The sequence below is a fragment of the Stegostoma tigrinum genome, chromosome 9 (genome assembly GCF_030684315.1).
Source record: "Stegostoma tigrinum isolate sSteTig4 chromosome 9, sSteTig4.hap1, whole genome shotgun sequence".
Lineage (NCBI taxonomy): Eukaryota > Metazoa > Chordata > Chondrichthyes > Orectolobiformes > Stegostomatidae > Stegostoma > Stegostoma tigrinum.
In genome coordinates, this window is record NC_081362.1 from 92,754,990 (window position 1) to 92,781,793 (window position 26,804).

The following is a 26,804-nucleotide window of genomic DNA, read 5'->3' on the forward strand; positions in this document are numbered from 1 at the left end:
TGTCATATCTGTTGAGTTTCTCCAGCAATTTCTGTTTTTGTTCCATTAACTAGTCTTAGATATATTGCCACATGTATACAGGGAAATTTTTGTTTGTGTGTCATATGCAACTGTTGCTGCCAGCACCATCTTGACCATAATGCCAGATTTTATTGCAGTGGAGTTCATCTTTCTCTCTGCTTCCTGCTCCTTCTCCGCTGCTCCTCTAGTCACATCAGTCTGGGAGAGGCCCCTGGGTCTCTGTAATAGGTTTGGGGCTCATGGTTACACGCCTCTGCTACCTCCAATCCTGAGACTGCTGCATCTGAGCTGGAGCCATGGGCCTGGAGATACATGGGTCCCATACCTCCTTGCTCCTCAAGACACCGCTGGTCATTGGGGTCCACCACTGTCGTTTTTGCTGATGCCATTGCTCCCTCAGGTGGCTGGGCCTTGTCACAAGCCCGGGTCTGGGGAGTCAGCTTTGATAAAGGGACTAAGAATAGGTCAGCTGGACTGAAAGCAAATCATATCAGGACAGGAGTAGGGTGTGGGAGTGATGAAAAGGGATGGAAAGACCAATGAAGGTTTGGCTTCTCCATTGGTTTATTCACAATACTCAATGCAACATAATTACAGACTTCTTTACCCTTTCAATGCCAGCAGATAACTTTGTTCCAGTACTATGCCCTCTCGCTTATAATTAGTATTAGCTATTCTTAGTCACAATTTGATCTTGGCTCTAAATACACATCGGGCTGTGGAATTCTGAAGCTAAAATTCTCTCCTTGAGGGAATCCAAGAAACTGTGCTCCCAGTCCCTCACCCTGCAGACTGCATTGCTGGAAAACACCTGAACTCTGAGTGACGGTTCTGAGAAAGGGTCATTGTGCTTGAAATGTTAGCTATAATTTCTTTCCACGCATGCTTCCAGACCTGCTGAGCTTCGCCAGCAATCTCTGCTTTCATTTCAGGTTCACAGCATCTACAGTTCTTTGTTTTATTTATCGGAGTAATGGTCAGTTTAGTGCTGAATTCCAGGACATTTATGGTACAGGTCAGTCCTGTTTAGTGCCAGATAAAAACCTTTGATTTCATGTCTCCCTTATCAATGTTTACTGCCAAGCATTGATGAATTTTAAATTGATCAAATTATAATTGAGTGGTTGGGACATGCTTTAATCCTGAGCCTGAAGGTGCATTGGTAGTGGCCTCCCTGCTATAGGAAGGATGTTGTGAAATTTGCAAAGGTGCTGAAAAGGTTTACAAGGATGGTGCCAGGGTTGGAGGGTTTGAGCTATAAGGAGAAGCTGAATAGGCTGGGGCTGTTTTCCCTGGAGCATCGGAAACTGAGGGGTGACCTAATAGAAGTTTATAAAACCATGAGGGGCATGGATGGGATGAATAGCCAAGGTATTTTTCCTAGGATAGGGGAGTCCAAAACTAGAGGGCATAGATTGAAGGTGAGAGGGGAAAGATATAAAAGACACCTAAAGGGCTACTTTCTCATGCAGAGGGTGGTATGTATGTGGAATGAGGAGATGGTGCAGGCAGATACAACTACAACATTTAAAAGCCATCTGGTTAAGAATATGAATAAGTAGAGTTTAAGTGATATGTGCCAAATGCTGGCAAAGGTTGGTTTGGGATATCTGCTCGGCATGGGTGAATTGGGCTGAAGGATCTGTTTCTGTGCTATAACTCCGTGGCTCCATGACTCCATTTACCTGTGTTTTTCTCCCCTCGCTCCCCCAGGTGGTATCACGGGGACAGGTGATACTCACAGGTAAAAGCAACCTGACCACAATCCAGCTAACACCAGAACGTTCCTGGGCTCCTTCAGCAAGCCTCATCGTCTACTACATTACAGAAGATGGCCAGATTGTTAGTGATGATTTGAAGCTGGAAGTAGAAGGCATCTTTGCAAATAAGGTCAGCCCTTTTGCTGGTGTTTGATCTTGCCTTTGGATCTGGACAGCACCAGTAGGACAGCCATTGTCCGTCAGCTCAATTGCTGGTCAGGCCTAATCCAACCTGGTCATTTCAGACATCTCAGAAATACTTCAGGGTGGCCTATCACAAGGTCATCTCAGATGTCTGAAATGACCCTGTGATAAGCCACCTGAAGCACTTCAACACTTCTTCAACTCTTGTTTTCCATTTTGCATATCAAAGATGTATTAGATATTCCAACTGTTTCTGTTCTGAAATGAGTCCAGATCATTTGCACTCCCTTCCCAGCAAACATCCAATTTTTATTTGGGTGGCTTCTGAAAAAGGGTCACTGGACCCAAAAAGGTAACTCTGCTTTCTCCTCACAGATGCCGCCAGACCTGCTGAGTTTTTCCAGTAATTTCTGTTTGTGCCACAGCAATGTGGTTAATTCATATGTCCATTTTTAATTATGCTACAAATCAGTTGTGACTGTTTATACCCAAGTTACTCTCAGTTTGTGTTCAACTCAGTCAATCAGAAGTACTGAGCCCAAGCTTTGACATTCCTTTTGTTTGGCTGTCAGTCTCATTGACCACATTTTAGGTCATCCTTCCCAACATCTTCTTAATGAATTTCAGCTTGTATCCAATAAACGTCCTGTGAAGGGAGGTTCTACTTCATTAAAGACTTGGACAGACATTAAAAGCTTGCATGACGAACAGAGATTGAACAGTTTGAGAGACATGGTTGAGGTACATAAAATGCTAAAGGGAAACAACAAGGTAGAAGTTGTTTCCTCATGTGGCGTAATCTTGAATGAGAGGCCATAGTTTTAGGAGTGGGGTAGCAGGTTCATAACAAAAATGCAGATAAACTACTTCTCTCGAAGGGTCATGAACCCATCGAACCCACAACCCCAGAGTGCGGTGGGACACAGAATATATTTAAGGAGGACATAGACAGATTTTTAATTAGTAATGTGTTGAAGGGTATTGGGAGTGAAGCAGCTAAGTGTGATTCAGGTTGAGGTGAGTGAATTAAATAGTGGAGCAGGGTCAAAGGCCTGAATGGCCTACTCCCACTCTTAGTTCCCATGACAGTGAAGGCTTCCCGTGTCGAGAGGTGTATGAGGCCAATGTCTGATTTTGGAGCTTGTTTTTTACCCTGCAGCAGGTCTTTAGTCTGAACAGAGGCTGTAGTTTGCTGTGTGCCACGCCGTATCAAGAATAGCAGAACAGGACTCCCTCCTGCTCTTATTGGCTTCTCTACAGTGAGCTGGCAGAGTTTGCAGATTACCAACCTTTCTGGCCTCAGTGGATATCACAGCCTGGAGTAGGACTTAAATCTGGAGTCTCATGCGCAGAGTCTGTACCTACAAGACCTTCACCTACTTTCAAGGTGCCATGTATTGTCCTTCATATGGGGCAGCACAGAGGCTCATTGCTGCCTCATGGCGCCAGGGACCTGTGTTCAATTCCACCCTCGGGCAGCTGTCTGTGTGGAGTTTGCACATTCTCCCCGTGTCTGTGTCAGTTTTCCTCCCACAGTCCAAAGATGTGCGGGTTAGGGTGGATTGGCCAGGCTAAATTGCCCCATAGTGTTCAGGGGTGTGTAGATTAGGTGGGGTATGGGGGGATAGGGTTGGGTGGGATGCTCCAAGAGCCAGCAGGGGCTTGTTGGGCCTGTTTCCATGCCGTAGGGATTCTATGATCTTTGAACTGATGGAAATCAAATTGGTTCCTGGCAATTTGATGATTTGTTCCATCTGGTGCAGGTATCATTGTTTTGGAACAAGGAGCAAGTAAGTCCAGCTGATAACGTCTCTCTCAGTGTGTCCACCAACAAAGGTCAGTCACTTGTCGGTGTTTTAGTGGTGGACAAGAGTGTTCAACTGCTGAAAGGAGGGAATGATCTCACAGAAGAAATGGTAAGTGACTATTAACCTCGGTCACAGTGTCCTATTAACATAAGACAGCAGCTGAACAAGAACAAAGTCTTCATGCAGTCAGCTTATCTGAGCAAGCAAATTAATATTCACTCCTGGGTTACAGATCACTAGCTTAGAATAAAGCCCAATCACCATGTTTTTTTTTATTGGATGGATTTCCTTGAGTTTTTTGGGAGGAACCTTTCACAGTTTTGTTCAACAATTTAAAAACAAACAGTGGCTCAGGATTAAAGAGAAACGTGATGTATACATAAGCTCACCTCTGCATCGAGCCTATTGTGTGCAGTTCCGGTCACCACATTACAGTAAGGATGTGCAGGCTTTGGAGAGGGCGCAGAAGAGGTTTACCAGGATGCTGCTGGGATTAGGGGGCATGAGCTAGAAGGAGAGGCTAGAAAAACTCAGGCTGTTTTCTCTGGAGGGGCAGAGGCTGAAGGGAGACTTGATAGAAGCCTATAAAATTATGTGATGCACAGATAGTGTTGACAGTCAGAACCTTTTTCCCAGAGTTGAAATGTTTAATACCAGGTGGGCATGCACTGAAAGGCTGAAAGTTCAAAGGAGATGTGGGGTTCCAGTTTTTTTACACAGACAGTGGGAGGAGTCCGGTGGTGATGGTGGAGGCAGATACGATAGGGGTGTTTAAGCGACTTGTAGATGAGCACGAAAATATGCAAGGAATGGAAGGATATGCCGAAGAACAGGAAGACTATAACCTGGTGTCGTGTGACTTCTGACCTCATCCACCCCGGTCCAACACTGGCACCTCCACATTGTCACAACATGATGAGCCACAGGGTTCATTCCTGAGCTGCACTGTTCTATGTTCCATGTCCAAAGTGAAAAAAGAGCAGGCAGCTTACAAGAATCTTTGTAAATGAGTACAGGCCTTGATAAGTAGGTACTGTAAAAATGCTGAGCAGATACACAGGATGGTATCACCACAAGCAAAGAGACCCCATTGTAAAATTTTATTATGAGACCTTAGCTATCCAGGAGTGATGTTGTAAAACACTGCTTCACACCCAATCTCAGAAAGAGACCATTCAGCCCAAAGCTTCTACATCAGCTCTCTGATCATTTTAACTTAGTGCCAGTCTTCTGCCTTATCTTGGGTACCCTGAATATTCTTTCTATTTAATTACCCTTCCAGTCCCCCTCTGAAAGTACCTCAATTGAACCTGACATCATCGCATTTCCAGACAGTGCATTCCATACCCTAATTACTTGCTGAGTGAAGAAGTTTTTATCAGCTCATATTTGCATCTTTTGCAAAACACTTTAAAACTGCACCCTTTGGTTCTCGATCTGTTTATGACTTGGAATAGCTTTCCCCGCAACTACCATTAATCATCTGAAAATTTCTGTCAAATCTCCTCTTAGTTTTCTCTCTTCCAAGGGGAACAATGTCAACTTCTCTAACTTTTCCTCATAACTGAAATCACTCATCCCTGTAAACATTCTCATAAACTCCTTCCCAATCCGTTCATATCCTTCCCATAATGTGGTGCCCAGAACTGTACACAATATTCCAGCTGAGGTCTAACCAGTGTCTCATGAGGCATGTGGAACTCCTTCCCCTTAAATTTGTTGAGGCGTGAATAGCTATAAGGCAACAATAATGCAACACAGAGAGATAAAGGCATAAATAATGAAAGAAAGCAGCGAGAAAAGGTACAGAACAAGGTGGAGACAGACATTAAGATCCAAGTTTATTGATGTCAATATTGAGTCCAGGATGCTGCAATGAGCTGGGATAAAAGATGCTGATTCTTGAGTTTGCCCTGAGCCTTGATGGTCAAGGATGGAAAAGTGAGAGTGAGATCAAGGTAGGGATCTAAAATGAAGGAGGTGGCAAGTGTGGAGATATGTTGCAGACTTAGTGGAGGTGGAGTACAACTTTACATTTGGTCTTCCCAGTGCAGATGAGATCAAATGGTGAGTTGGGAATGCAATAGTAAGAACTACAAGTGAATCATTACTTGACTTGGAAGGTGTGTTTGGCAGATGGATGTATGGAGGAGGTGAATCTCCTGCACTTGTGTGGAGAGATGATGTAAAGAAGAGACAGGGGTGCTGCAGGCTTTACCAGGATATTACACGGGGAAAGGTGCCTTCAGGATTTGGTGAGGTGAAGCAAAACTGAAGGCTATCAGCAGCTGAGGCTCTGATCAGCTGGCTTTCGAGAATGGGGTCCTCCTTTGTACAAAGGGGCAGATTATCAAAGGAGATGGTCACAGACTAGGCTGTGAGATAACAAAGTGTGGGGCTGGATGAACGCAGCAGGTCAAGCAGCATCTTAGGACCATAAAAGCTGACGTTTCGGGCCTGGAGCCTTCATCAGAAAAGGGGGGTGGGGAGAGGATTCTGAAATAAATAGGGAGGCGGGGGGCGGACTGAGTGCCCACATTGATACCATTGGGCTGCAGGGGGATTCTCTTATGGCAGCTATTACGGGGGTGGGGTGTGAGGGATGAGGTGCGGGAAATGCAGGAGACACAATTGAGGACATTCTTGACCACTGCGGTGGGTATGTTGCAGTCCTTGAAGATCGAGGCTCGGTTCGCAATAAACAACTGCACCTCCCAGTCGCAAACCATTTCAACTCCCCCTCCCATTCCTAGGGCGACATGTCCGTCCTGGGCCTCCTGCAGTGCCATAATGATGCCACCCGTAGGTTGCAGGAACAGCACCTCATATTCCGCTTGGGAACCCTGCAGCCCAATGGTATCAATGTGGATTTCATCAGCTTCAAAATCTCCCCGCCCCCCACTGCATCCCAAAACCAACCCAGCTCATCCCCACCTGCCTAACCTGTTCTTCCTCTCGCCTATCCCCTCCTCCACCTCAAGCCGCATCTCCATTTCCTACCTACTAACCTCATCCTGCTCCCTTGACCTGTCCGTCCTCCCCGGACTGACCTATCCCCTCCCTATCTCCGCACCATCCTCACACTTACCCCATTGCCCACCACTCTCTCCACACTGTGCTCCACTCACGCCACACCGTGCTCCACCCACGCCACACTGTCTCCCACCCTCACCACACCATCCCCCATCCTCACCACACCATCCCCACCCTCACCACACCGTCCTCTCCCTCACCACATTACCTCCTACCCTCACCAAACTGCCCTACCCTCTCCACACTGTCCCCCACCTTCACCACACCATATTCACCACTCCACCTATCTTCTCCTCGATCCATCTTCGGTCCGCCTCCCCCTCTCTCCCTATTTATTTCAGGATCCTCTCCCCATCCCCCTTTTCTGATGAAGGGTCTAGGCCCGAAACGTCAGCTTTTGTGCTCCTGAGATGCTGCTTGGCCTGCTGTGTTCATCCAGCTCCACACTTTGTTATCTTGGATTCTCCAGCATCTGCTGTTCCCATTATCTCTGACCACAGGCTAGGCTGCACCTCCTGGTGCCCAGCTGCAGTATCACTGAAATATGCAGAGAGCAGCTGGAGGGACAGAAAGTACAAAGTGCTATTCTTTGCTGAGGACTCAGGTATTAAATTAGTGATGCTTTTGCCTGCAGGTTATTCAGGAATTAAAAAGTGCGACTAAAGACAACGCCGAGCCGATTTATAGCTGGCATCCCCATAATGTATTTCAGGTGAGGAGTGGAGTGGGGAGGGCTTCAGCAAATGGGAGGGGTAAATGTGAGACATGAGTGTGAGGGGAGAGGGAAGACAGGGTGTGGGGGGAAAAGCCTGAAATTACGCAGGGAGGATTCACGGAAGGTCTGATGATGGTGGGGAGGGCGTTGATGTTACACACTGTTGTGCTAGGACAGTGAAAATGTAGTGAGCGTAGGGGATGGTGTGGTGAGGGAGTGGGACAGTGTAGCAAGGGTGGGAACGGTGTGGTGAGGGTTGGGACGGTGTGCCATGGGTGGAGCACAGCGTGGCGAGGGTGGTGGACAGTGGGTTGAGTGTGGGAATGGTGTGGTGAGAGTGCGGGATGATGTGGTGAGGATGGGGGACGGTGTGGTGAGGGTGGAGGATGATGTGGTGAGGGATGTGGGATAGTGTGGCGAGAGTGGGGATGGTGTGGTGAGGTTGGAGGACGGCGTGGCAAGGGTGATGGATGGTGGGGTGAGGGTGGGGGTATGGTGTTGTGAGGGTGGGGGACAGTGTTGTGAGGGTAGGGCAGTTTGGTGAGGGTGGGGGATGATGTGGTGAGGGTGAGGGATGATGTGGTGAGGGAGTGGGACAGTGTGGCGAGGGTGGGGGATTGTGTGGTGAGGGTGGGGATGGCTTGGGGAGGGTAGGGACAGTGTGGTGAGGGTGGGAAAGGTGTGGTGAGTGTGGGGGACAGTGTTGTGAGAGGAGGGACAGTTTGGTCAGGGTGGAGAAGGTGTTGTGAGGGTGGGGGATAGTGTGGCGAGGGTAGGGCAGTTTGGTGAGGGTGGGAGGTAATGTGGTGAGGGAGAGGACGGTGTGGTGAGGGTGGGGATGGTGTGGTGAGGGTGGGGTATGATTTGGTGAGGGAGTGGGACAATGTGGCGTGGGTGGAGCATGGTGTGGCATGGGTGGAGCACAGTGTGGCAAGGGTAGTGGACAATGGGGTAAGTGTGGGGATGGTGTGGTGACGGTATGGACGGTGTGGCGAGGGTGGGGACGGTGTGGTGAGGGTGTTGGACAGTGTGGTGAGGGTGGGGGGGGATGTGGTGAGGGTGAGGGGACGGTATGGTGAAGGTGGAGGACGATGGGATGAGGGTGGGGACGGTATGGTGAGGGTGGGGATGGTGTGATGAGGGTGGGGTATGATGCGATGAGGGTGGGGGACTATGGGGCGAGGGTGGAGATGTGTGGCGAGGGTGGGGACAGTGTGGTGAGGGTGGGGAAAGATGTGGTGAGGGTGGGCATTGTGTGGTGAGGGTGGGGAACAATGGGGTGAGGGTGGAGACGTGTGGTGAGGGTGGAGACGTGTGGCGAGGGTGGGGACAGTGTGGCGAGGGTGGGATCAGTGTGGTGAGGGTGGAGGACAATGTGGTGAGGGTGAGGATGGTGTGGTGATGGTGGGGGACGGTGTGGTGAGGGTGGACGGAGGGATGTGGTGAGGGTGAGGGGTATGTGGTGAAAGTTGGGGGTATTGTGGTGAGGGTGAGGATGGTATGGTGAGGGTGAGGACGGTATGGTGAGGATGGGGATAGTGTGATGAGGGTGGGGAATGATGGGGTGAGAGTGGAGGACGATGGGGTGAGGGTGGGGACGTGTGGCGAGGGTGGGGACAGTGTGTTGAGGTTGGGGGAAGATGTGGTGAGGGTGGAGGGGGAATGTGGTGATGTTGGAGGGGGGACGTGGTGAGAGTGGGGACGGTGTGATGAGGGTGGGGTATGATGGGGCGAGGGTGGGGAAGTGTGGCCAGGGTGGGGACAGTGTGGCGAGGGTGGGGACAGTGTGGTGAGGATGGAGGGGGGATGTGGTGAGGGTGGGGGTGATGTGGTGAGTGTTGGGGGGAATATGGTGAGGGTGGGGACAGGCTGGTGAAGGTGCGGACTGTTGTAGGGCATCTGAAAAGGCTGGCAATACTAGGCACAAGATCAGTGTCTTCAAACCTGAGACTTATTTGACACCCTCAGCGTGAACAATCTTGACCTTGAAAATAACAGCATTCAAATCAGCACAAATACTATTTGAAACCTTTTCTGTCTTTTCATTCACAGGACAATGGTTTAATTGTGTTAACAGATGCATCTCCTCCACGCAGAAAGCCAGTCTGTAAGTGTGAACACCGTACCTCTCAAAGATAACTGGTCTCATTTGGAAGTGTTCTCAAAGATGTCCAAGTGTGGCTATATGTTATTGTGCCACTCTGGTCCTGTCAGACCATAGGGCTGCTCTCTCACTAGAGAGAGGCAACTGGTGGAGGCTTAGCCTGAGGGTCACCACACCTCAGGTGAGGGGAGTGTTTAAGAAAATGAGTCTTTCATGGTAACCTCACCTGGCGTGAGAATTGTACCGCCCCCACTCCTCACCGTTGACATCACCCTGCATCACAGGCTAGCCAACTGAGCTAACTAGCCCCACTGCACTGTGGTAATGTACAAAGTACATGGACTGTATAACATAGAACAGTGCCTTTTGGTTCACCAAGCCTGAGCTGCTACATGGCTCCTTTCTAAACCATAAATGTTTTGCCTCTACACTGTCCATATCCCTCTATTCCCTGCCTACCCATATATCTGTCACCTCAATACCAAGTGGAGCACAAGAAGGGAGGAAGAACTCTGCTTTTAATTATATTCTAGTTGCATCTTAATATATTCTCTAACTCAAAATGGTGCTGGAGCCGGGTGACATTTTACGCTTTTCACGGTATTTATTTGTTAAATATAAGTGACAATAAATCATTCCATTCAATTCCCTTTCTCTCTCCACAAATGCTGCCAGACCTGCTGAGTTTCACCATCAATTTAAGTTTTTCATTCACATTTCCAGTACCCATAGTTCTGTATTTTAATTTAGTTTCATTTCTTTCCTGACATACTATCAACAATCCCTTTGTCTGCCACCCCTTATATCACCCTCTCTCTGTCCCCACCTACTGTTCATTACTTCTCAGCTCCCTCTCACCCAAAGCCATCATCTTTTCTGAGCTGCTATCGGTTCTGAGGAAGGGATACTGGACTTAAAACATTAACTCTACTTTCTCTCCACAGATGCTACCGGACCCGCTGAGCTTCTCCAGCAATTTCTGTTTCTGTTTCATATTTCCAGAGTCCACAGTTTTATCGCATTGAATGGCAGAGCAGACTCAGAGGGCTGAATGGCCTACTTCTCCAAATCTCACGACTTTAATGTCGAAATTTCTTTTTTATGACTTTTATTCTGAGACAGCGCAAGAAGACAGGGCGCAAGTTTACCCCAGCCTGAACCAGGACTGCAGCAGTATCAGAGATAGTAGGAGCTGCAGATTTTGGAGAATCCGAACTAACAAGGAGTGGAGCTGGATGAACACAGCAGGCCAGACAGCACCTTAGGGGCTTTCCTGCTCCTAAGAGGCTGCTTGGCCTGTTGTGTTCATCCAGCTCCACACCTTGTCATCTCTGCAGCAGTATCACATTGCCATGAATACCATCTCTCTGATGAGATGCTAAACTGTTACCCCATCCTCCCCTTTCAGGCTGAAGATAAAAGACATCTTTTGATTATTTGAAGATATCCTTTGATGTCATTTGAAAAGAGAGCTCTCTCTAGTGGTAGAAACAATACTTATCACTTAACCTACATCATTAACAAAAACAAAACTTAGCCATTTGCAAACTGGCAGCCACATTTCTGGAATTACAGAGCCTCAACTCTCATGTCCACGTCGGCTGAGAGATGCTTTGGATTGTCCTGAGATGGTGGAGGATTTGTTATAAGTGCAAGTTTTTCCTTATTTCCACAGCATTTTACTAGTGACATTCAGTGATAGTTTTAATTTATTTTTGTCATCAGCCTGTCCAACGATGTTACTATATACCTCTGGACTAGGTGACACCTGAAGCTGGGTCTATCAATCGCTTTTTTTTCCAAGAGGCCCCTCCCTAGTGATGGTCAGTTAATTTTTTTTTCTACTCAGCTTGTTCAGAGATATTATTACATACCTGTGGGAACGGAAATCAGGCCACCTAGCTCATGGTAGGAACATTACCACCACTCCACAAGAGCCCGTAGTGATGTCCAGATAAGGCCTTGTGTCAGATTAATATTAGGTGCCAAGCACAAACATCAGGGGGTTTACCTGCTTGCCTAAAGCGCTTTTTTGGTTAGACACTGCGGTTTGCAAATCAAATGATCCTCCTGTCAGTAGCTGAGAGTTTGTATTCAATTATGGTGATGGAGTGACAACACACAATCCCACCATTTATAGGCTTGATATCAGGTCCTGACTTGAGTTTGCTGGGAGTGGGGTGAGATAAATGTCCCTGGCATAAATGGACGCAGTTAGCATCAATGCATTCAAGAGGAATCTAAACAAACCAATGAAGGAGAAAAGGGTGAAGATAAGGTGAAGTGAATAAGAGAAAGAATCACATTTATAAATCATTTTTCACAGCCAGTACAGTGCTTCAGAAGGGTAGCCAATTTTGCAATTCAGAAATGCTGCAGTCAATTTACGCATCGCAAGTTTGTGATTGGATTATCTGCTTTAATGATATTGCTGTCTGGGTTAGTATTGGCACAGGGATAACTCCCCTGTTATGGGATCATTTACATTCACAAGAGAGGAGACATTAGAACTTTGAGAGGAATAGAAATGCATAATCCACTTATTTGAGGCAAGAATGAGGCACAGCTGAAACGTGAAGACTGGCAAGAGAAGGTATATGTGGAGCACAAATAGTGAGCTCATCCTGTTGCACCAAATGGTCTGTTTGCTGTGTAGGTCTATGTAATGTTTTGCCTCAAGGATATTCCACTAGTCACCCTTTGGAGAAATACCACCGGAATCCAAGGTGAAATAACTCCACTCACCCTGCTTTCTCAGAGCCAGCTCTTTGAGTGAACAGAACCTCTGACAGTCCCCCTGTCTATCTCTGTCAGCCAGGACTTCCTGACTGGACCACATTAACAGCCCCAATCAGGGAGCTCATATTCCATGAGCTTCACCTGGCTGATCTGGTTATAATCACTGTGCAAGGCACATGTTAAATTTGAAACTTCAGCCTGTTCCTTACATTGCCACTGGAACAAATCTTGCAAAGATGTAAATAATGATTTCAAGTCCTTACAAAGGCAGGCAAAATAATTACATCTGGGGCAATTTTGCATGGAGCAATTTTGTCCAGTTTGATTTATGCGACGATTGCATACAGAATCTAATTTTTTTCAGACCGTGAGACTTCACACCAACACTTACGTTACCATTCATTTTATGTGCACAGGGTAAGAACTTTACACAGCCCTTTCTGTATCGTGCTATCATAAATATGCGACAATGTGTACAGAGATCTTTCCTAACCTTGAGGATTTGCTTTCACAGACATAACCTTCCGTGAAGACAACCTTGAGTTTATGGGCACAAACCACGCAGTTGAGCCAGAAGATCAGAGAATCAGAACATATTTTCCAGAAACGTGGATATGGTTGGATATGTTAACTGGGTAGGAAATCCAATTCATTAAACATGAGACCCTCAGTACTGGGTACCTGAGAGAAATGCTCACATTTTCAATACTTGATACCTCACAGCAAACAAGGTAAAATTAAACCTTCCCTGTCCTTAGGCAGCTGCAGATAACAGGCTTTGATGTCGCGTTTGATGGGTTCTGACATGTCTGAACAGTTAGTGCATGATCTGCAGACACTATCACATATGGGCCAGGTTGTGTTTGACGGTTCAATAGACATCTTGCTCACTAATACCCTTTAGGGAAGGAAACTGCCGTCCTTATCTGGTCTGGCCTACATGTGGCTCCAGGCCCAGCCTAACCAGCCCCTCCATGAAATAAGAAATAAGAACTCTCTGTTCTTGGCAACATCCTGCTAAACCTCTACTGAGCTTTCTCCTGTTTGATAATATCTTCCCAAAGCAGGGTGACCAGAACTGAACACAGTGCTTCAGAAAAGGCCTCACCAATGTCCTATACAATCTCAACATGATGTCCCAACTCCGATACTCAAAGGTCTGAGCAACAAAGGCAAGCGTGCTAAATACCTTGTTAACCAACCTATCCATATGTGATGCAAATTTCAAAGAATTATGTACTGAACCTGTTGATGTATCACCATAGGTAGGTTTTAACAGCATTTTTTGATTGTTCCTCTCATAGTTCTTTTCTTTTGGTTAGTTCAAGTTCAAATGTTAGCATCCAGAGAACAGTTCCAGACTCCCTCACCACCTGGATTGCCAACGCTTTTGTGATTTCTGAGAGCCAAGGACTTCAATTGGCCACTGCACCTGCCCAGGTAGGTCACCCCCAGCTTTCAGCCTTTGAATAAAGGAGCTGTCATTTGTGACTTTTGACAAGGCAAAATTTCCTCACCCAAATAGTTTTGAATTCCAAGAATTCTGTACCTCAAAGAGTTGTGAGTGCTCTGAGGTTGAATATGTTCAAGGCTGGGATGAACTGGATTTTGGCTGTAAGGGAATTAGGGATATGGAGGCTTGTCATGGAGTTGAAGCCCAAGATTATCCTTGATTATATTGAATGGTGGAGCAGTGTTGATGGGCTGAATGGCCTACTCCTGTCCTTGTTTTGTATGAGTTTGTGCTTTAGGAAAGGTCTTAAATAGCCTTAAGATCAATTACCTTGGTTCAAGGCACAATAGGATACTTGTGCTCAAAACTTGGAGAGGGTCCAGAAGTGGTTTACCAGGATGTTGCCTGGTTTGGAGGGTTTTAGCTACGAGGAGAGATTGTTCAGACTTGTATCAGTGATAATGGGAACTGCAGATGCTGGAGAATCCAACATAACGAAGTGTGGAGCTGGATGAACACAGAAGGCCAAGCAGCATCTCAGGAGCACAAAAGCTGATGTTTCAGGCCTAGACCCTTCATCAGAGAGCCTCTCCGCCTCTCTGATGAAGGGTCTAGGCCCGAAACGTCAGCTTTTGTCCTCCTGAGATGCTGCTTGGCCTGCTGTGTTCATCCAGCCTCACACTTTGTTATCTTGTTTAGACTTGGTTTCTTTTCACTTGAATGTCGAAGGATGAGGGGGCTACCTGATAAAAGTTTCCACAATTATAAGAGGTACAGATGAATAGTCGGAACTGTTTTTCCGAGGGTAGCAATGTCACTTACTGGCATACATAAATTCAAGGTAAAAAGGGGAAAGCTTAACAGAGAGTGAGAGGCAGGTTTTTTTTTACAGAGAGGGTAGTAAGTGATAAAAAGGTGTAGAGCTGGAGGAACACAGCAGGTCAGGCGGCATCAGAGGAGCAGGAAAGCTGACGTTTTGGGTCTTGGACCTTCTTCAGAAATGGGGGAGGGGAAGGAGACTCTGAAATAAATAGCGAGACGGGGAGGCGATGATGGAAGGTAGGCAGTGGAGCAGATAGGTGGAGAGGAGATGGACAGGTCAAGAAGGCAGGGCTGGAGCCAGTAAAAGTGAGTGTAGGTAGGAAGTAGGGGTCAGGGCTGGTCAGTGATGTGGGAGGAGAGGATAGGTGGGAGAAAAGATGGGCAGGTCAAGGAGGCGGGGACAGGTTGTGCTGGTCTTGGGATAAGGTCGGGGTCTTGGAAATTTTGAAGCTTTTGAAGTCCACATTGAGACCTGACACACCCAACCAATTGGAGGCTTGGAATGCGTTGCCAGAGGAGATGGTGGAAGCAGAGGCTTAACAATAATACGAATAGGCAGGGAATAGAGGGATGTGGACCACACAGAGGCAAAACAGATTTTGTTTTGAAAGGCATTGTGTGTCAGCACAGTATTGGTAGGCCAAAGGGCCTGTCCCTGTGCGGAACAATTATTTGCTCTTTGTTCTAACTATGTATGAATAAGAAAAGACTGGATTTGGATCTAGTTATCTCTTGTCAGTGCTGGATGCTGTGGTAGATATTTTAAGTCTCTCCATTGCATTTGAGAGTGACCACTGAAGTGGTTCCAGAGAAAATGCCCCTCCACTAGCACTACCTCGAGATGACTGGGAAAGGTTTAAGCATTAGTCTTACTAGTATCTCCTGTAGTCCCAAAAATGATACACAAAACATTATTCTATCAAACTTGCTACTTACACATTCTCAGCGCAATCTGGGCGACAGGGTGAGTTTCCACACCTATATACCAGAGGTAAATCTTCATCATAAGAGATGACAGGGAAAACATTAGGAAAGAAAGGCTTAGGCCTGGCAGTGGAGTACTGTTGTGTCATTGACTTAGAAATCTGGAGACTCAAACCACTGTTCTAGGGATATAGGCTCAAATCGTACCATGCAGTTAATCAAAAATAAATTCAGTTAAACCCCTGAATTAAAAAGCTAGCCTAATGGTGAACATATAACCATCATTGAAAAACCCTTCTTCTTCACCAGGGCCTTTCATAGAAGGAAATTTGTCATTGGATCTCAGATTCCAGGCCCCAGGTCCACCACAATGTGATTGACTCTCAAATGTCTTCTGGTCCTGCAAGCTAAAGGCATGAGGGAATAAATGCTGGCAATGATCACAAGAGATAACAGTATTAAAATCAACCATCTTTTTGTGCTTGAGTAACTCTTTAATTGGCTTTTAATTCTTTCACATAGTGTAGGTATCAGAAGCGAGGCCAGAATTTCTCACCCATCCCTAATTATTTTCTTCTGAAATAATTCCACAGAGGCTGGTATTCCATCACCAAGTCACCCTTTATTTACATGTATATAGTACATGGAGGGGGGTGGCATGGTGGCTCAGTGGTTAGCACTGCTGCCTCATAGCACCAAGGACCCGGGTTTGATTCCAGCCTCGTGTGACTGTCTGTGTGGAGTTTGCACGTTCTCCCCGAGTCTGGTGGGTTTCCTCCGGGCGCTCTGGTTCCCTCCTACATTCCAAAGATGTACAAGCTCAGTGGATTGGCCATGCTAAGTTGCCCATAGTGTTCACGGATGTGTAGGTGGGGTGTGTTAGCCATGGGAAGTAGAGGGATGGGTCTGGGTGGGATGCTCTTTGGAGGATCAGTGTGGATCTGTTGGGCCTGTTTCCTCACAGGGATTCTATGGCTGTGACCAGCCAGCTCAAAACCAGTCCTCAGAATGAGGAGTTCCACATTAAGCAGAGGTTCACCTGCACATCTGCCAATGTGGTATACTGCATCCACTGTACCCGGTGCGGCTTCCTCTACATTGGGGAAACCAAGCGGAGGCTTGGGGACCGCTTTGCAGAACACCTCCGCTCAGTTCGCAACAAACAACTGCACCTCCCAGTCGCAAACCATTTCCACTCCCCCTCCCATTCTCTAGATGACATGTCCATCATGGGCCTCCTGCAGTGCCACAATGATGCCACCCGAAGGTTGCAGGAACAGCAACTCATATTCCGCCTGGGAACCCTGCAGCCATATGGTATCAATGTGGACTTCACCAGTTTCAAAATCTCCCCTTCCCCTACTGCATCCCTAAACCAGCCCAGTTCGTCCCCTCCCCCCACTGCACCACACAACCAGCCCAGCTCTTCCCCCCCACCCACTGCATCCCAAAACCAGTCCAACCTGTCTCTGCCTCCCTAACCGGTTCTTCCTCTCACCCATCCCTTCCTCCCACCCCAAGCCGTACCCCCATCTACCTGCTAACCTCATCCCACCTCCTTGACCTGTCCGTCTTCCCTGGACCGACCTATCCCCTCCCAACCTCCCCACCCACACTCTCTCCACCTATCTTCTTTGCTCTCCATCTTTGGTCCGCCTCCCCCTCTCTCCCTATTTATTCCAGTTCCCTCTCCCCATCCCCCTCTCTGATGAAGTGTCTAGGCCCGAAACGTCAGCTTTTGTGCTCCTGAGATGCTGCTTGGCCTGCTGTGTTCATCCAGCCTCACAGTTTATTATCTTGGAATTCTCCAGCATCTGCAGTTCCCATTATCTCTATTATCTTAGAATGAGGAGGCCTCATGGTTTAATGTCTTATCTTGTTGTGCAGAAGTAACAGAAGTAGAGAAGCAATTAAAAGAAAAACTGTTCTGTAAAACAAAATGCAAAAGTACAGATGAATCAAATCTAAATAGAAACCTGTCCAGACAGCAGCATGAGCTCTCAATTAAAGAGCCGATCAATGATTCCCTCACACATCTCTCTCGCTGCCTGTACTGACAGATCCAGAACCAGTGACAATTGTGGGCCATGATCTTCCTCAGCTTCTGTGGATTGGAGCTCCTGTTTGTATCTGTCAGCCAGGGAACCCTGATTGGTCAGGTTTACAGCACCAATCAAGGATCACATCCCCCTGGCCCTGGTTCCAATCACTGCACCTTCTGTGAGGGCATTCATGAACCAGGTGGGTTTTTACAAATAGCTTTATAGCTCCAGATTTCTTGCCACGGTGAGACTTGAACCTCTGCCCCCAAAGTATTAGCCTCATTCTTGGGATTCCTAACCCAGGATGATCGAGCTTTCTGGAGCGAAGTTAGGTAACACTTCAAAGGGTGGTCAAGCATTGGTAGCAATTGATCTGAGATGAGTTGTTAATTTTAATTGTGATCCTGTGAGATTTTTGTCAAGCTTGGTATAGACCGAGGAGGAAAGGACTGGAATATGGAGCTTTGTTACTGGATAGTTATGATCTCCTTGAACAGCGTAATAGAAGGACTATGACATGAGTCTGGAAGGACTCATTTACTGTCTTTAATTTGTTGTGAAATTCAAACATAACCACAAGATGGCTCTACAGAAAAACAGTATTAAGGACTTTGTTACTTCCTAAAGCATTGTTATGGAAGTTGTCACATTCAGTTTATTTTATTCAACCTCCAGACTTTAATTTCCTTCCCAAACAAAAAGTAGCAAAATTAATCAGTATCCTGGCTGTTCACATATTTTAAGACTGGGGCCAGAAAGACAGTTATTTCTCATAATTCTTGTTCTTTACTTACAAATGGCTTCTTGGATTTATTTGGTAATATGTTGTAATCTTGCCCTGCCTTATATTGTTAGTAGACTTTGTGGTGGTCAAACAAAGATGTATTAGGACACTATTTAAATGGGCCAACACTCACAGCAACACACCAGAACTACGCAGGGAAGGTGAAGAGCACCTGTACAAAATGTTCGCTACAGATGAATATTCCCACAACTTCATCCTCAGACACCTACTAAATAGACAACAACAAGAGGACACAGAGCACCCTAACACACTGGCCACACTGCCCTACGTCAAGAACAGATCAGAACTGACAATGAAACCCGACGACCATGAGGAATCATGGTGACACACAAGCCCACAGCCACTCTATGACAAATATGCACAAGGATTAAAGACCCCCATTCCCACAACACGCAGAACCAACATAGTTTGCAAAATACCAGGCAATGACTGCCACAAGCATTACATCGGAGAGACAGGAAGGAAACTAGCCATCAGAATACATGAACATCAGCTAGCAGGCAAATGGCGTGACTAACTCTCCTTAATATCAGCACACTCAGACAATGGAGGCCATCACTTTAACTGGGACAACATAACTATAGTAGTGCAAGTCAAACATAGACATACAAGAGAATTCCTAGAGGCATGGTCCTCAACCCATAACACAATCAACAAACTCGTGGAGTTGGACCCCATGTACAAACCCATATAGAACAAAACTGGGAATACTGCTACTCAATATAACAGGCTGGACAGTATAAATTCCAAGCGGAGTAGAACAACATCGCATTCGCGGGGGTCTCACTGATGACGTTACCTAACATGGTGATGAAGTGTCCGAACAAAAACAAGCCAGCTGGGCAAGCAAATCAACAACCTCAAACTTACCTGATCAGTACTGACCCTCTTAATTGCTGAAGACTTCATGTAGATATCCTTCCCCACTGCAATTAATAACTTAAGTTAATCCCAATAAGCAGAATGGGTTCCACTGATTCTGCCCAAGGCATCCAGATGGTACTGGTGGACCCAACCACAATATATACACAGCTTGGTGCTTGGTATGCCTGGTGCTGCTCCTGCACGCTTCATTGAGCCAGGGTTGATGCCCTGGTTTGATGGTCCCGGTTAAGTGGGGGATATGCCAGGCCATGAGGTTACAGGTTGTGCTGAAGCACTTATCTGCTGCTGTTGCTGGTGCACAGTGTTTCATGGATGCTCAGTGTTGAGTTGCTCAATCTGTTCAAAGTCTGCCCTATTTAGTATGGTGATAGTGCCAGACAACATTATGGAGGATATTCTCAATGGGAACAGCACAAGGTGTGGTGAGCGCTCTTATTGATATTAAGGGCTTGGGAACATAGGAACAGGAGTAGCCCATTCAGCCCCTCAAACCTGTTCCACCATTCAATAAGTTATAGGCTGACCTGCATATCCCTGCCTTTGGCTCATTTCCCTTAATACCTTTTCCTTACAAAATTTTATCCATCTCAGATTTAAAAATTAATAGCTGATCTAGCATTCCATAGAGAAGAGAGGTCCAAACCACTGACAGCCTTTGTGTTAAGGAGTGCTTCCTGACACCTGTCTTGAATGGTCTGATTCTCAGACTATGCCCCCGGTTCTAGAATTCCCCAATCAGTCTAAATAGTTTATCTTCATCTACCCTGTCTTTTCCAGTTAAGATCTTGAAGACTTTGATTATATCACCCCTTAATCTTCTAAATTCTAAAGAAGGCAGGCCCAGTTTATATAATCTCTTCTGAATACTTAACTCCTGAAGTTTAGATATCACTCTTGTAAACCTATGTTGTCCTCCCTCCAAAGCCAATGTGCCCTTTCTGAGGCAAGGTGCCCAAATCTGCTTCCGGTGCTACATATGGGATCTAACCAGGGTTTTGTATGACTGTAGCATAACATCTGCATTTTGTGCTTCAGCCCTAAGAAAAAAAAGGCCAGCATTCCATCAGCTTTCTAGATTATTTTTTGCATTTGTTGCGATGTTTCAGAGATCTATATGCCTGAACTCACAAGTCTGTTTGGACTTCCACTGTATTTAACTTCATATCATCTAGAAAGTACCCTGATCTGTCTTTCTCACTCTAAAATAGATGACCTTACACTTGCTCACATCGACCTCCAGCTGCTGCAGTTTTGCTATTTCACTTAATCTATCAATATCCCTTTGTAATTTTATGCTATCATTTACACTGTCCACAATTGTGCCTAGCTTTGTGTCATCAGTAAATTTGGATATAAGACTTTCCATGCCATTATCCAAATAATGTGTGTAGTTGAGCCGTAACACAGATCTTTACGGGACACCACTAGTCACATCTTGCCAATTTGAGTACCTATCCATTATCTCTACTTTGTCACCTGCCGCAAAACCAATTTCCAAATTTACTGCCATGGACCAATGCATCTGCAGCAGGCAGATAGGTGAGGATGTGCTCAAGTGTGTTTTGCCCTTTTGTTGGCTCTGTTATCACTTGTTGCAGACCCAGCCTGGTAGCTGTACCCTTTAGGACTCAATCAGTTCAATCCATTTATTTTAAAAAGGAGAAAGTTTAAGGGAGATATGCGTGGAAAGTTTTTTACGCAGAGGGTGGTGGGTGCCTGGAACGCGCTGCCTGCGGAAGTAGTAGACACAGACACGTTAGCATCTTTTAAGATATATCTGGACAGGTACATGGATGAGCAGGGAGCAAATGGACACAGACTGTTAGTAAATAGATGACAGGTTAGACAGAGGATCACGTTCGGCACAGGCTTGGAGGGCCGAAGGGCCTGTTCCTGTGCTGTAATTTTCTTTGTTCTTTGTTCTTTATTCTAAGACACCTTAGGACAGCCTGAAGGTATTATATTAAAGTTATATAAAAGTACTTATATTTAATGTCCTCTTGCCCTAAGTCAGTACCATTATATCTGTCTCTGCTAACAGAGGGAGACTATGGGGCTTTTCCATTCATTAAATAAGACATTGAAACTAAACACATGTAAGGCTCACTCAATTATTTCAGTTTGTCAGATAGGTTTATCACCATTCTGTGATTTGTTTTCCTGTGTCCATGCTAACACCATTTGTTCTGTTTAACAGTTGGAAGTATTCAAATCTTTCTTCTTGGAACTAAACCTCCCATACTCTGTAATCAGAGGTGAACAACTCGTTTTGGAAATAAACATTTTCAACTACTTGCGGCAGACGCTGGAGGTAATCCCACTCTTGCAGTTTCAATCTCTTACATAACTATTTTGTAGTTGTGATGAAACATTAATGCATTCCTGCATCGTACCTGTTAAGTAATGGCATTTTCTGAATACCTTGGGATCATTTCATCCTGACATAGCATTAGATTAGTGAGCCTTGAGACTATGCTTCAATTCTCTAGAAAGCTCAGATTCTAACCACTAGTATGAGGATTTAGAGAAAAGAAGATCAAAGTGTTGAAGTTGGTAACCATTTCAACCTGATAAATGTCACAGCAGGATTTAATTATATTTTGTTCCAATGGCTCCTCTTAAGGGCTATTTTTGTGATTTCTGAGCCATATTTTGTGTCTTGCAGGGTCCAGTTTTCAATTCTCATTTATTTATTAGGTGAGGCAGTCACTGAGCAATACTGCCTTCTCGATATAAGTTGACATAAAATCACACAAAGGTAGAGATATAAGGTTTCATCAAATGCTCAATAGTTATGGACCTCATTGTACTTGAAGCCACAACACAGAAGGGATGGTCACTGTTCCTAGATATCACAGTATATAAATTGACACACAGCGACAGGCATAAGTAAGCAACAAGCATTTTTCAAAATGATTAAATTGTACTTCTGCTAAAAGCCATGACTTTAATAACACCTTCCACTGACTCATGAGGGCATAGCCAATGTGTTTCCATCATAAACGACCAAATCTGGAACATTTTAATCAGGCAGTTGCTATTTACTGAATCTCAGATTTCATCTCCTCAGATTTAAATTTAGCAATCAGCACAGTCTTCATTATAACAGCATCTGTGACATTTTCACTTGTATAGCACCTAAACATACCCTCTCTCCCTCCTGGGATCAGCAAGCAGATGGCTCCTAGTCCTAGTTCCTTACCTTGCCCTCTGGCTTCCATCACCAGCACTCAGAATCTGTCCCTGAAGTGTGGAAGCAAGCCATTCAGCCCATAGAGTCCACACTGACCATCTGAAGGGCATCCACACTGATCAATACCCCTACCTTATCCCTGTAAACCTGCATTTCTCATGGCCAATCCACCCTAACCTGCACATCTTTGGACTGTGGGAGGAAACCACAGCACCAGAAGGGAACCCAGGCAGACGCGGGGAGAATGTGTAAGCTCCACAGAGACAGTCGCCCCTGAGGCTGGAATCAAACCCAGGTCCCTGATGCTGTGAAGTAGCCGTGCTACCACTGAGCCACCAGGCTACTCTTGAATCCCTGATCCAGGTTCCCTGCTCCCAAATCTCAACTCCACGAACTTCTGGATTTTGCTGTGTCTCCTTTGCTCTCTCTTGTCCCCGGTTCCTGGACCTCAACTCTCAGGCTCGATCCTGACCTCCACAACCAATATTGTCCCTCACTGCCCCTGGATCCTAGTCACTGATCCTCAATCCCCAGCTCCCAGCCCACAGCTCCCACTCTCCAAGACCCATCTCCCTTTGAGAATAACATGAGTTATTCTGGCTGGGGGATGCTGGGTAAATAAGTTATGAGTTAAATAATACTTACAGAAATAATGTCTCATTCTAAATATGAGTGCTTCAATTGCCCCTTGGAACAGAGGTGAGGTGGTGGCCTGATGGTATTATTGCTAGACCATTAAGGTAGAGACCCCAATCTTGTTCTAGGGACTTGGGTTTAAATCTCACCACAGTAGATGAGTGGAATCTGAATTCCATAATAATCTGGAAATAAGAGCTTAATGATGACCATGAAACCACTGCTGTGGAAAAAGCAACCTGATTCACCAGTGTTATTTAGGAATTCCAGACACAGAGCAATTTGGTTGACTCTTAACTGTCCTCTGGGCAATTAAGGATGGGTAATAAATGTTGGCCTAGCCAGTGTTGCCCACATCCATGAATGAATAATTAAACAAAAGCCATGAGCATTTTAATAAGGTGGTTGAGCCATTAATTGAATGTGTTTTTCTATAGATTTGTCACAGAGAGAGAGAGAGAGACAGAGAGAACTAGATACTAACGTTGTTTATATTTTTTAATGTACAGGTTTCGGTGACAGTTCAGCCAAGTGATTTATTTGATTTCACCATCATACCAGATGAGAAGGACGCTGTCCCCAATAAACTGAAAGGCTCTGTGTTGAGTCAAGATTCCCACGTGTTTTATTTCCCCATCAAGATGAAGGGCCTTGGGAAGATTCCTATCACAGTTAAAGCCACGTCTGAAGTTGCATTCGATGCTGTTACCAAAATCGTTTTAGTAAAGGTACTGTTTTGGTTTGACAGATTCCAATTCTTTTTTTTGGAAGTAAATGCGGCAGATTCAGAAAGAGTAGAAATAGGAACAGGAATAGGCTGAATATCCCCTCAAGCCTTCTCCACCATTCAATAAGATCATTATACACCTTCCACACTCACCTATGTGTTATGGTTTGAGAGTGGATTCAGTGGAATGTAACAAAAATAACTCTACAGATTAAGGGCCTGTACTGTGCTGTAATGTTTGATGGTGTCAGGTCAAGTCGAGAAAGTTATGAAAAGACACTTGATGAGGACTTGATAAGGAGAGGAACGTAATGCCAACACAATGACAAATGAGTTGCGCTGAGCTGTTCTCAAATGATTGGTTAGCATCCAGCCAGAGCATTATGTCCAATAGTAGGCACCAAGGTTTATAGACAATAGACAATAGCTGTTGGAGTAGGCCATTTGGCCCTTCGAGCCAGCACCACCATTCATTATGATCATGGCTGATCATCCACAATCACTATCCTGTTCCTGCCTTATCCCCATAACCTTTGATTCCACTATCTTTAAGAGCTCTATCCATCTCTTTCTTGAAAGTATCCAGAGAGTTGGCCTCCACTGCCTTCTGGGGCAGAGCATTCCATGTATCCACCATCCTCTGGGTGAAGATGTTTTTCCTCAACTCTATTCTAAATGGCCTACCCCTTACTTTTAAACTGTGTCCTCTGGTTCTGGACTCACCCATCAGCGGAAACATGCTTCCTGCCTCCAGTGTCTCCAATCCCTTAATAATCTTATACGCCTCAATCAGATCCCCTCTCATCCTTCAAAACTCAAGTGTATACAAGCCCAGTCGCTCCAATCGTTCAACATATGATAGTCCCGCCATTCCGGGAATTGACCTCGTGAACCTACGCTGCACTCCCTCAACAGCAAGGATGTCCTTCCTCAAATTTGGAGACCAAAACTGCACACAATACTCCAGGTGCGGTCTCACCAGGGCCCTGTACAGCTGTAGAAGGACCTCTTTGCTCCTATACTCAATTCCTCTTGTTATGAAGGCCAGCATGCCATTAGCTTTCTTCACTGCCTGCTGTACCTGCATGCTTGCTTTCATCGACTGATGTACAAGGACACCTAGAACTCGTTGTGCTTCCCCTTTACCTAACTTGACTCCATTGAGATAGTAATCTGCCTTCCTGTTCTTGTCACCAAAGTGTATAACCGCACATTTATCCACATTAAACTGCATCTGCCATGCATCCTCCCACTCACCTAGCCTGTCCAAGTTACCCTGTATTTTCATAGCATCCTTCTCACATTTCACACTGCCACCCAACTTTGTGTCATCAACAAATTTGCTAATATCACTTTAATGCCTTCGTCTATATCATTAATATATATTGTAAACAGCTGCGGTCCCAGCACCGAACCTTGTGGTACCCCACTGGTCACTGCCTGCCATCCCAAAAGGGACCCGTTTATCACTACTCTTTGCTTCCTGTCAGCCAGCCAATTTTCAATCCAACTCAGTGTTTTGCCCCCAATACCATGTGCCCTAATTTTGTTCACCAATCTCCTATGCAGGACTTTAGCAAAGGCTTTCTGAAAGTCCAGGTACACTACATCCACTGGCTCTCCCTTATCCATCTTCATAGATATATCCTCAAAAAATTCCAGAAGATTAGTCAAGCACGATTTCCCCTTTGTAAATCCATGCTGACTCTGACCTATTCTGTCACTGCTATCCAAATGAGTCGTAATTTCATCTTTTATAATTGACTCCAGCATCTTTCCCACCAGTGATATCAGGCTAACCGGTCTGTAATTTCCTGTTTTCTCTCTCCCTCCTTTCTTGAAAAGTGGGACAACATTTGCCACCCTCCAATCCACAGGAACTGATTTTGAATCTATAGAACCTTGGAAAATAATTACCAACGCGTCCACAATTTCTAGAGCCACCTCCTTAAGTACCCTGGGATGCAAACCATCGGGTCCCAGGGACTTATCGGACTTCAGACCTAATAGTCTATCCAACACCATTTCCTGCCTAATATAAATACCCTTCAGTTCGTCCATTACCCTAGGTCCTTCAGCCACTACTGCATCTGGGAGATTGCTTGTGTCTTCCCTAGTGAAGACAGATCCAAAGTACCTATTCAACTCATCTGCCATTTCCTTGTTCCCCATAATAAATTCACCCATTTCTGACTTCAAGGGCCCAATTATAGTCTTAACCATTTTTTTTCTTTTCACATACCTAAAAAAGCTTTTACTATCCTCCTTTATATTTTTGGCCGGTTTTCCTTCATAGCTAATTTTTTCTTGGTGTATTGCCTTTTTAGTTATCCTCTGTTGCTCTTTAAAACTTTCCCAGCCCACCGGCTTCCCGCTCATCTTTGTTATGGTATATCTCTCTTTTTTCTTTATACTGTCCTTAACTTCCCTCATCAGCCACGGCCGCCCCTGCCTCCCCTTAGGATCTTTCTTCCTCTTTGGTATGAACTGATCCTGCACCTTCTGCATTATATCCAGAAATACCTGCCATTGTTGTTCCACTGCCATCCCTGCTGGGGGATTGTACCACTGAACTTTGGCCAGCTCCTCCCTCATAGCTCCATAGTTCCCTTTATTCAACTGCAATACTGACACTTCCGATTCTCCCTTCTCCCTCTCAAATTGCAGATTAAAACTTATCATATTATGGTCACTACCCCCTAATGGCTCCTTTACTTTGAGGTCCCTGATCAAATCCAGTTCATTGCACAACACCAGATGCAGAACTGCCTCCTCCCTGGTAGGCTCCAGTACAAGCTGTTCTAAGAATCCATCTCGGAGGCACTCTACAAACTCCCTTTCTTGGGGTCCAGTACCATCCTGATTCTCCCAGTCTACCCGCATGTTGAAATCTCCCATAACAACTGTAGTGATACCTTTGTGACAGGTCAATTTCAACTCCTGATTCAACTTGCACCCTACATCCTGACTACTGTTTGGGGGCCTATAGATAA

General features: G+C 45.6%; 1 protein-coding gene across 3 annotated transcripts in view; it reads left to right on the forward strand.

Moving 5' to 3' along the window:
• The window catches only part of cd109 (CD109 molecule), a 123,847-nt gene that overhangs the window by 40,647 nt on the left and 56,396 nt on the right, over nucleotides 1–26,804 (forward strand). For all 3 annotated transcript variants that reach the window (XM_048536354.2, XM_048536357.2, XM_048536355.2), the window contains exons 14-21: nucleotides 1,735–1,911; nucleotides 3,689–3,841; nucleotides 7,401–7,478; nucleotides 9,534–9,588; nucleotides 12,839–12,959; nucleotides 13,647–13,764; nucleotides 21,453–21,566; nucleotides 23,594–23,812. In XM_048536354.2, coding sequence (XP_048392311.1) covers nucleotides 1,735–1,911; nucleotides 3,689–3,841; nucleotides 7,401–7,478; nucleotides 9,534–9,588; nucleotides 12,839–12,959; nucleotides 13,647–13,764; nucleotides 21,453–21,566; nucleotides 23,594–23,812 — 1,035 coding nt within the window. The remainder of the gene's footprint in view (nucleotides 1–1,734; nucleotides 1,912–3,688; nucleotides 3,842–7,400; nucleotides 7,479–9,533; nucleotides 9,589–12,838; nucleotides 12,960–13,646; nucleotides 13,765–21,452; nucleotides 21,567–23,593; nucleotides 23,813–26,804) is intronic.